A 10805-nucleotide genomic window follows, 5' to 3' on the forward strand; every position below is an offset into this window, starting at 1 on the left:
ATTATGCTCCAGGTTGGATGGGGAGGGGGAGGAGGGGCAGGAAGGAGAGATATGCATAGTTATATGAAAGTCGACGTGCTGCAAATACAGATGTACTATGATCAAAGGAAGTCCCCGATCCAACATCTGGGAAAATTAATAATAATCATAATAAAAGCATTCGAGGTTTCAGCAGAGTTGGTGGCTTTTGGATGAGATTCTGCAAAGCCACAGGCCATTCAGTTCTTGCTCCAGAGATCTGTTAGGCAGGACTTGTGACCACATCCACTTTACTCAAAGGATACGTCCTGTAGGATTAAGACACCCAGGAGATTTTGTGTGTGTGTGTGTTTTCAGCCACCAAGAAACACACTGAGCTGAGCCATTACAGGCTGGAAGGGAGGCAACGGATTGGTCATTTGTGCCTCTGGGTTCATCCTTACAAAGATGTGTGGTGAGCACACAGAACAGTTTGTGCGGTGTGGTGTTTGGGTATGTGTGTGTGTGTGTGAGAGAGAGAGATTTAATATGGCAGACTTGGTTTTTTTTCCATATAAAATGTTCTTTCTTTTTTCTTTCCGTCTATGACCAAATCAGCGTCCTTCATGGCTTCTGACACTTTGTGTTGTATGTTCAGAAAAATAATAATAATAATAATCACATCGACAGCAAGAAACGTGAAAGTAATTTCGCCCCTCCCCCCAGCCCTCCCCAAAGCTTCCAAATAAGTTAGGATTAAATTTTCTTCTAAATACTTCTCCGTTGGGATCAGAGGTGGTGGCTCGGCGAGTTTATAGCTTTTCCTTGGAAGAAACCCAGATGAAGGAATCCGACTGTTCTTCAATCACAAGTTTGGTTTGGTTATATATATCTTCTAAGGTATCTCCCAGGACAATTGCTAGAGGGAGGAAAACAGATTTTATCCCTTTTCAGAAACAACATTGGTCAGCGATTTAGCATCTATAGGTCTGAACAAAGCTTCGTTTTGAATAGGGAGGAAACCCGTAGCTTGAAAATTCATTTTTTGGGGGGGAGCTGGTCAATGAAACACTTGCAAGCAACCAACCAAGCTAAGAGAGCACAAGGACACCACACGTCAGCCCCGAGCTACAAAAATTCTCTTGCATCGGTAATGGTATTTCAGCACAATTTATTGGGATCCCAGGATGACATTTGAATTGATGTTCTGTACGGCATATCACTTATTTTTGCTGTAATGTTTGGGGTGTATTTATCTATTTCATTTAATTGTTTGTGGAGATTCTCAGTCATCCAGCTCATGTTTTTCTTTGAAGATGCTTCGCTTCTTATCCGAGAAGCTGATGAAGCTTCTCGGATGAGAAGCGAAACGTCTTCAAAGAAAAACAAGAAATTGTTGAAAAAAAAGCAGCTTTGGGACATTTTATTTAATTATTTACCCAGTCTGACTGAACACAGAGTGGATTGTTGCTTGAATGCTTGGAGAGCTGGGAACATTCAGAAGAAACACACAAAGCTAGGCTGATCATTGCCTTCTCTCAAGGGGAAAAAAAAGCAACTTGTTGATAGCTGTATTTACGATACTACAGCTAGTCCTCACTTACTGACCACTTGTTCAGTGACCGAACTTACAATGGCACTGAAAAAGGAGACCTAGGGTGGTCCTCGAAGTTACAGCCATTGCAACGCCTATGTGAACATGTGATTATGATTTGGATACTTGGCAACTGACATGCATTTATAAGGGTTGTGGTGTCTCCCATTCATGTGATTGCCATTTGCGACTTTCACAACCGTCTTCCAACAGAGTCAATGGGAAAGCCAGCAGGAAGTCGCAGGTCATGATCATGTGTTGTTGTGCCTAATAATTGCACTGCTTAGTGATGGGATTGCTGGTCCTGTCTGCGGTCAGTAAATGAGGACTACCTGTATAATTCATTTCTCGTTCCTTATCCTCAAAATGTTACCAGGAATAAATGACGTTCTTCCTTCTCCTTCATGTAAAAATAAAAAAGAAGCCTTTTCAAACGTACCTGTAAAATATTCTCCAAATTCTTGTTCTAATTTCATGGCGCGTTCATACGTTTTCTTGGCCTGTTCCTCTGTGAGGCGTTTATTCATTTCCCTGAAACACAATTTGAAAGCTCAAGTAAAAGAGAGGGAGATATTCAAGCAACATTTCATTTGCTATTGGCAGAAATAAACATAAAGCGATAAATATCAATCCCAAATGGCCGTAGATGAAAAAAAAATAATGCTGTAGTTTCTGAAGATATTTCATCAGAAGCATCATTGAGGAAAATATGGCTTATCCTGTTGGGGCCTCTAGAAATTATTATTATTGGCAAGTGGAAAACATTGTCCAGACATTTTCTGCCTATATTGTTGAATGGTTAAATTGTCAGACTAATAACAAGAAAGACCCAAGTTCTTTTATTTATATATACAATTATTTTTTTATAGGGTTAGGGTTTTTTTAAAAATAATATTCTTAATATTTAGCAAACAGCATGTTGTCTGGGTTCATGTATTTAAAAAAACAATGAGTAATAATTAATTTTGTTAGTATCATAATCAATATGCTAGTTAATTGCGCAATAGTCTTCTTCTTTCTAGTATATATTCAATGTAACATAATACATATCACGTTCCCTTCTCTCTAACTCATTTTTCTAGCCATTGATAAAAATTGTCCCATGTTCTAAAGTACAGAGTCTTCTTTCTCATTTATCTTTAATGTCCATCTCTCCATTTCCGCACAAGAAGAATCCTGATTTAAGTCATGGAAGCTCACTATGTGACTGGACCAGTGACACCGTTACAGCTTGACCTACCTCACAAGGCTGTTGTACGGGAGAAAAAAAAATAGAGGGAGTAGTATGCATGCTGTCTTATCTACCTAAATCTCCTTACATATGGCCTTCTATGCTTTTAATATTTTACAAGTAGTCCTTGGCATACAACAATTCATTTAGTGACTGTTCAAAGTTACAACGGCGCTGACTTATGACCAGTTTTCACATGACCGTTGCAGCATCCCCATTGGTCACATGAGCAAAATTCAGCCACTTGGCAACTGACTCCTATTTATGACGCTTGCAGCATCCCGGTGTGTGTGTGTGTGTGTGTGTGTGTGTGTGTGTGTGGTGTGATTCCATTTTTGTGACCATTGGTGACAAGCAAAGTCGATGGGGAAGCCAGATTCACTTAACCGCTGCTGTGTTACTTAACAAGTGCAGTGATTCACTTAATAACCGAGGCAAGAATGGTTGTAAAAGGAGGCAAAACTCACTTCACAGCTGTCTTGCACAGCAACAGAAATTTACGGGCGTAAGATGACTAGCTACATATTACGCTGCCCAGAGTCACTTTATGAAAGAGGCGGGAGATTCTTAAATATGACGCATAAATAAATAATAGGAAAGTGGGATGCAACACTAACAAAACTAATCGGATAAAATGCTAGATTTTTTTCCGGGGATAAGATCTCTTTTCTCTCCAACCCTCCTTTTCCTCACAGCGCCCAGGGAAAATATTCCTCAGAGCTTCATTTGTCCAAGGCTGTTTTCTACAATCTATTTCCAGTGAATAAATATGCTCAGCCCAAAAGCATGAAGAAAAACCTGTGTTTTTCTGCCACTGAGCGTGTGTGAAGTAGCTTCTGCTTTGCCAGGGAGAATCACTGCATCTTACCCATTATCTGAAATGGTTGTGTGTGGTTTCTGGGTCATGGGACATGGCATCCCTTCGAGGCATTGGTTAATTTTAGAAACTCGGTGTAAACAAACAAATAAATCCAATAAAAAACTCTGAAGCAGGCAGGCCCAGAGTCTGCAGAAAAATCTCCGTGTGTTGCTTGGAGGAAATTGCAGCTAGTCCCTGACTTATGACCGTTCGTTTAACAATGGTTCAAAGTTACAATGGCCTCAGAAACAACAGCTTGAAGTTAGGACTGTTGTTGGATTTTTAAAAGCTGCAGTGTCTTCTGGTAACGTGATCGAGGATCTGTGATTTTTTTTCCCAGCCAGCTTCCCACAAGCAAAGTCGTTTCGCCGGGACCTAAAAACTTGGCTATTTGACTTAGCCGGCCTGGACTGAGGGGTTTTAAGGTTTTAAATTTTAAATTTTAAACTGTTTTGGGGCTATTAATTTAATTTTATTTTAATTTGTACATTGCACTGTTTTAATTTGCCCTGTAAACTGCCCTGAGTCCTTCGGGAAAAGGGCGGTATATAATTCAAAACAAACAAACAAACAAATAAATAAATAAACTGAGGAATTCAAATTTGCTTAATAGCCTTGTGATTCACTTAATGACCACACGACTCGCTTAATCACCATGGTAAAAATGGTCGCAAAATCAGGTTCCATCACGTGGTGACTCACTTAACAACCGCACCACTGAAGACTAACGTTCCAGTGCTAATTGTGGTCGTACGTGCATTGTGATGCATAAAGGTTGGGTTGAGGAGATCACGCCAGTTCCCACATGCTACTTGACCTAACTCTGTTGCTTGCTGAACTATCCACGAACGTGGATGAAACACAGCGAAAGAAAAAGCAGCAAAACCAGAACTGTGGGGGAGGGATCTCCATTTCAGATCATTGCTGTGATGTTTTTCTATGCAAGACAGAATCGAGCTATTACACAATCTAAGGATTCACATAGAACAGCTTTACTTTGGCTCCGCTACTTCAGTTATTACTAAGAGCAGGGTGGGAAAGAATGTCTGAATATGCGAGTAACATCTTGAATGAAAAAAAACCTATCACGATAAGCTAGGTGAGAAGCCCATCAAATGTCATCCTAGAATCAACACTTCCACACCCAGGAAAAGCTGCCCTACGAAACCGTCTCTCTGTACTCCATTTTCTCTGTAGCTGCCCCTATAGCAGTGATGGCAAACCTTTTAGAGACCAAGTGCCCAGACTGCAACCCAAAACCCACTTATTTATTGCAAAGTGCCAACACGGCCATTTAATCTGAATACTAAGGTTTTAGTTTAGAAAAAACAACTCATACATTAACTTCTTTTGTCTTAAAAGAAAAACACAATAACAAAGCTTTCAATGATACGAACAACTTTTTACTGAAAGGTAAAAGTTTGCCATTTGGCATGCTTTTGAACAATTAATGTGATTTTTGCTGTTGTATGCATGCTGATCATTTGTCTAACCTTGGCTCATACTTTGTAAGTTTGAGAGCAACACATGCAGCACTCAGGTCATCTGTTAGTCTGTTTCTGATGTCAGATTTGATATAATTCAAAGCTGAAAACAGCTCACTCGCTCCGGAGGCTTGTTTTGGCTACGAAGGGAAATGGTTTTTTCCTGCAAAAACCTAGCCAAAGAGCGAGGCATGCGGGCCCACAGAAAGGGCTCCGAGTGCCCCCTCTGGCCCGCGTGCCATAGGTTCGCCACCACCGCCCTATAGGGCAAAAGGTTTTTCAGTGTTATTATTACCAGAAACTATTTTGTTTGCTTCCCTTTATGGAGAGGGAAGCTTTTCACAAGGTCACAACACCAATTCCTTCTGCCTCCATGTTCCTCAGATAAACACACAATGAATAAATGAAACATCCCTACAGAGTCCTTTGTGTTCTCTGGGCTTGATTGTTTTCTTGCAGATGTTTCATTACCCAGCTAGGTACTTCTTCAGTGCAGCACTCATGATGCTAACTAGTTGGGTAATGAAACACCTGCAAGAAAAAAAAGCTAAACTCAGAGAGAACTAATTACCCAGAATTCAACACTGAGCTAGAAATATTCTGTACTATTGCTACATTATAAGGGACGCGGTGGCTCAGTGGGTTGGGACGCTGAGCTTATCGATCAGAAGGTCAGCAGTTTGGCGGGTCGAATCCTGAGTGCCGCGTAGCAGAGTGAGCGCCTGTTACGCATCCCAGCTTCTGCCAACCTAGCAGTTCGAAAGCACATAAAAATGCAAGTAGAAAAACAGGGACCACTACGGTGGGAAGGTAACAGCGCTCCGTGCGCCTTTGGCGTCTAGTCATGCCGGCCACATGACCACGGAGACGTCCTCGGACAAGTGCTCTTCGGCTTTGAAACGGAGATGAGCACCGGCCCCTAGAGTTGGAAACGACTAGCACGCATGTGCGGGGGAACCTTTACCTTTATTGCTACATTGCTAGCCCTTTTCTGGGTTCCTGAGGAGTTTGAACACCAGAATTTATCCTCTGCTTCCACACTCATGCATACTGTATGAATGCAATACAGAAATACAAATCCTCGCAAGAGGAGACCTGAGTCCTGGAAAGTGTGGGAAGAATTTATAAATGTTAGAACTGTGTTAGAATTATTGTAGAGGGATAGGGAATCATATGGTAACTATACCCAGGTCTCCAAAAAAAGGTTAACTGTCTCCAAAATCCTCTAAACTCTCAGAAAACACAAGTATTAATTAAACACTTATTTCATATGATGCCAGCCAACACCCAAAGCTCGATACATGAAATGTGAACATAATTATAACGCTCACAGTTCAAACAAAGAGACCCAATTCACATCGCTTGATTTGATCAACCTCTTCTCTGGGGTCAACATGTGCACGTGGCCAAGCCTCTCAAATATCACCCTAGAACAGGGGTAGGCAACCTTGGCTCTTTTATGACTTGTGGACTTCAACTCCCAGAATTCCTGAGCCAGCATGGCTCAGCTTGGAAACCTCTCCCTTTCCCCTCAGCACGGCTGGCTCAGGAATTCTGGGAGTTGAAGGCCACAAGTCATGAAGGGCCATGGTTCCCCCATGCTGGCTGAGGAATTCTGGGAGTTGAAGTCCACAAGTCATGAAGGGGCCAAAGTTATCCTCATGCTGGCTGAGAAATTCTGGGAGTTGAAGTCCATGAGTCATGAAGGGGCCATGGTTCCCCCATGCTGGCTCAGGAATTCTGGGAGGTGAAGTCCACAAGTCATAAATGGGCCATAGTTCCCCCATGCTAGCTGAGGAATTCTGGGAGTTGAAGTCCATAAGTCATGAAGGGGCCAAAGTTATCCCCATGCTGGCTGAAGAATTCTGGGAGTTGAAGTTCATGAGTCATGAAGGGGCCATGGTTCCCCCATGCTGGCTGAGGAATTCTGGGAGTTGAAGTCCATAAGTCATGAAGGGGCCAAAGTTATCCCCATGCTGGCTCAGGAATTCTGGGAGTTGAAGTCCACGAGTCATAAAAGAGCCAAGGTTGCCTACCCTTGCCCTAGAAGCAGCACGGACACACTTTTATACCCAGGCAAGCTCCCCTATAAAACAATCTCTCTATACCCCACTTGCTCTGTAACTGCCCTCATAGGCAGATCTCTTTGCTTTGGGAAATAAATAATTCTTCTTTCCTCACAGCTGTCTGGCTTTCATTTTTATTCTTGCGCAACCCCAGCTCGGGAGGGAACCCCAAGTGGTTCTTCTGGCAAAAGTCCCACCACGTGGTTACAGAAAGGAGATTGGAGAAGACAGTACTCACATCAAAGGCTCCCACGATCTAGGTTTAATGAAGATTGCAATAGGGTAGAGTTGGGCAACTTGAAGTCGTTTAATTGCATTTCCCGATACATCAAGGATACAGTGCTTGCCCTAGTGACAGGACAGGAGGAAAGGTTTACATTTGAGGTGAGGGTGGGATTTAGAGGAAGAAAAAAAAACTCACAAGGGTGGACCAGAATAACAGAGTTGGAAGGGAGCTTGGAGGTCTTCTAGTCCAACCCCCTGCACAGGGAGAAAACCCTATACCAGTGATGGCGAACCTTGTAGAGACCGAGTGCCCAAACTGCAACCCAAAACCCACTTATGTATTGTTGGGTGCCGGGTGGGCGTGGCCCATTGGGTGGGCGTGGCTGCGGTGGTAACGGCAGACTGGGTGGGACTAAAAAGTTCAATCAATCAATTCCAACTTTGTGAGATCTTTTTTTTTCCCCATGAGAAATTGAAATTGATTGATTGAACCTTTTTTTTTTGCACACGGTGGTGGAGGCCTAAAGCGAAAAAGTTTTATAAAACCCAGGTGAAGGCCTAGGACTGGGGCGATGGTGCCCGTGCCCACAGAGAAGGCTCTACGTGCCACCTGTGGCACGCATGCCATAGGTACGCCACCATGGCCCTACACCATTTCAGACAAATGGTTGTCCAATTTCTTATTAAAAACCTCCAGTGTTGGAGCACCCACAACTTCTGAAGGCAAGCCGTTCCAGTGATTAATTGTTCTGTCGGGAAATTTCTCCTTAATTCTAGGTTGCTTCTCTCCTTGATTAGTTTCCATCCGTTGCTTCTTGTCCTGCCTTCAGGTGCTTTGGAGAATAGCTTGACTCCCTCTTCTTTGGGGCAGCCCCTGAGATATTGGAACACTGCTATCATGTCATCCCTAGACCTTCTTTTCGTTAAACTAGACATACCCAATTCCAGCAACCGTTCCCTATATGTTTTAGCCTCCAGTCCCCCAGTCATCTTTGTTGCTCTTCGTTGCACTCTTTCTAGAGCAGGGGTCTTCAAACTTGGCCCTTTTATGATTTGTGGACTTCAGCTCCCAGAATTCCTCAGCCAGGCACACTGGCTGAGGAATTCTGGGAGTTGAAGTCCACAAGTCATAAAAGGGCCAAGTTTCAAAACCCCTGTTCTAGAGTCTTTCTAGAATCTCAGCCTAATGATTATCCTATCTTTTGTTGAAAACCTCCAGCGATGGAGCACCCACAACTGTGAAAGGCAAACTATTCCACTGAATAATTGTTCTGTCAGAAAATGTCTCCCCACTAACTTTCTAACATGAAGACACTTTCCAAAGACACACCAGCCCTCTTTCCAAATGTTGCTTGTGATATCTTCTTATCAGTTCTATGCTTTCCCTAGTTGCTTATTCTTTCGAGCTAAGATAACTGGCAGTTACGGGCTGATGTTTTCTTTCGTTACTGAATGGAGAGACTTTCACATATCCTGGGAAACATTTATGCAACGAAAGGTAATTTGCCCCCTTTGTAATTAAGACAAGTGCAGCCGAACCCAGTCCCTAGAATTTTATTTAATTTTTCTTCTCCTTTGTGGGAATTTCTTTTTGAATAAGAATGGTTGGGGGGGGAATAGAAGAAATGTTTGGCCCTATGTTAGTAACACCCAAGAAGACTGCTGTGGAATACAATGTGTTATTTGCACCGTTCCAGGTAGTCCTCGATTTACGATTCGTTTAGCAACTGTTCAAGGTTACTATGGCACTGGAAAAAGGGACTTACAACTGGTCCTCACACATGATCACCGCAGTATCCCCATACAGCAGGGGTCCACAACCCCCGGTCCATGGACCAGTACCAGGCCGCAGCATGTCAGCAACCGGTCCGCACAAACAAGAAAAGCCCCATCTGCGGGATGCAGGCAGCAGACAAAACCACACCCCTTCTGGTCCGCGGAAGAACCTCTCTCCACGGAACCGGTCCCTGGTGCCCAAAAAGGTTGGGGACCTCTGCCATACAGTATCCCCATGGTCATGTGATCAAAATTGCTAGGCCTCAAACATGGGACAAATCTTATTTCCTGTTTCAGCCTAACCCAAGGCCATCCACAGGCACTGGTCACAGTAGTGACAGCTCATATTTGTGTAAATTTTTTGGGGATTGCAGTATATATATATACTGCTCAAAAAAAAAGGGAACACTTAAACAACACAATGTACTGTATTTAATAGTAGGATGTCTTATTTTCTGTTCCCTTTATTTTTTTTGAGCAGTATATATATATATATATATATATATATAGATAGATAGATAGATAGATAGATAGATAGATAGATAGATAGATAGATAGATAGATAGATAGATAGATAGATAGGGACGCGGTGGCTCAGTGGGTTAGGACGCTGAGCTTGTCGATCAGAAGATCGGCAGTTTGGCGGGCCGAATCCCGAATGCCGCGTAACAGAGTGAGCGCCTGTTACTCGTCCCAGCTTCTGCCCACCTAGCAGTTCGAAAGCACATAAAAATGCAAGTGGAAAAATAGGGACCACTACGGTGGGAAGGTAACAGCGTTCCGTGCGCCTTTGGCGTCTAGTCATGCCGGCCACATGACCACGGAGACGTCCTCGGACAAGCGCTGGCTCTTCGGCTTTGAAACAGAGATGAGCACCGGCCCCTAGAGTCGGAAACGTCTAGCACACACGTGCGGGGGAACCTTTACCTTATATAGATAGATATGATGGTTACAACACCCTGGAATCATGGGATTGCCACTTGTGATCTTCCCATCCAGCTTCTAACAAGCAAAACCAATAGGAGAAGCCAGATTCGCTTAATAACTGTGTGACTCACTTAATAGCCACAGTGATTTTACTTAACAACCGTGGCCAAAAGAGGTATACAATTGGGCAGGACTCCCCTCCCAGCCCCCATGCTTAGCAACAATAATTCTGATTCCAGTTGTAAGTCGACAAACTGTCTGCATACGGGATTCATGTTACAATTAGGAATGAATCTGTATTACGATCATTCATCATTCGGCTAGGAATTATACCGACAGAAATCATCTACTTTTCTAGGCAAGTTGGTTCTGGGCTTTCCCCAAATTAAAGAGATCCAGACCTAGAACTGCATTTAATATAATTCAATATGATAATAGTACATTCTGCATTTGTACCATCTGGGTCATTTACCCTTTCGGCTACAAATCGCACGGACTGCACGCTTGTCCCGTAGAGATTATCGTTATACTGGCCGGCTTCGATGAATTTGTGCTCTTGAATGTCTTTTTCCATTTGTTCTCTGGAGATGACAAAGTGGTAGTCTCTACCATCCACTTCATAATCGCGCCTCGGTCGGGTGGTATCTTGGGGGGGGGAGGGGAACAAAAAAAATGAGAGAGTTTT

General features: G+C 43.1%; 1 protein-coding gene across 7 annotated transcripts in view; it reads right to left on the reverse strand.

Moving 5' to 3' along the window:
• Positions 1 to 770: 770 nt before the first annotated feature.
• The window catches only part of DLG2 (discs large MAGUK scaffold protein 2), a gene marked incomplete at both ends in the record, with an annotated part of 1055326 nt that continues 1045291 nt past the window's right edge, over positions 771 to 10805 (reverse strand). For 6 of the 7 annotated variants that reach the window (XM_083362102.1, XM_083362108.1, XM_083362107.1 and 3 more), the window contains 4 exons: positions 771 to 877; positions 1992 to 2083; positions 7431 to 7540; positions 10593 to 10765. In XM_083362102.1, coding sequence (XP_083218228.1) covers positions 771 to 877; positions 1992 to 2083; positions 7431 to 7540; positions 10593 to 10765 — 482 coding nt within the window. The remainder of the gene's footprint in view (positions 878 to 1991; positions 2084 to 7430; positions 7541 to 10592; positions 10766 to 10805) is intronic. The other variant, XM_083362106.1, reaches the window with a different exon arrangement.

The sequence above is a fragment of the Vipera ursinii genome (assembly GCF_947247035.1).
Source record: "Vipera ursinii genome assembly, chromosome: 4".
Classification (NCBI taxonomy): domain Eukaryota; kingdom Metazoa; phylum Chordata; class Lepidosauria; order Squamata; family Viperidae; genus Vipera; species Vipera ursinii.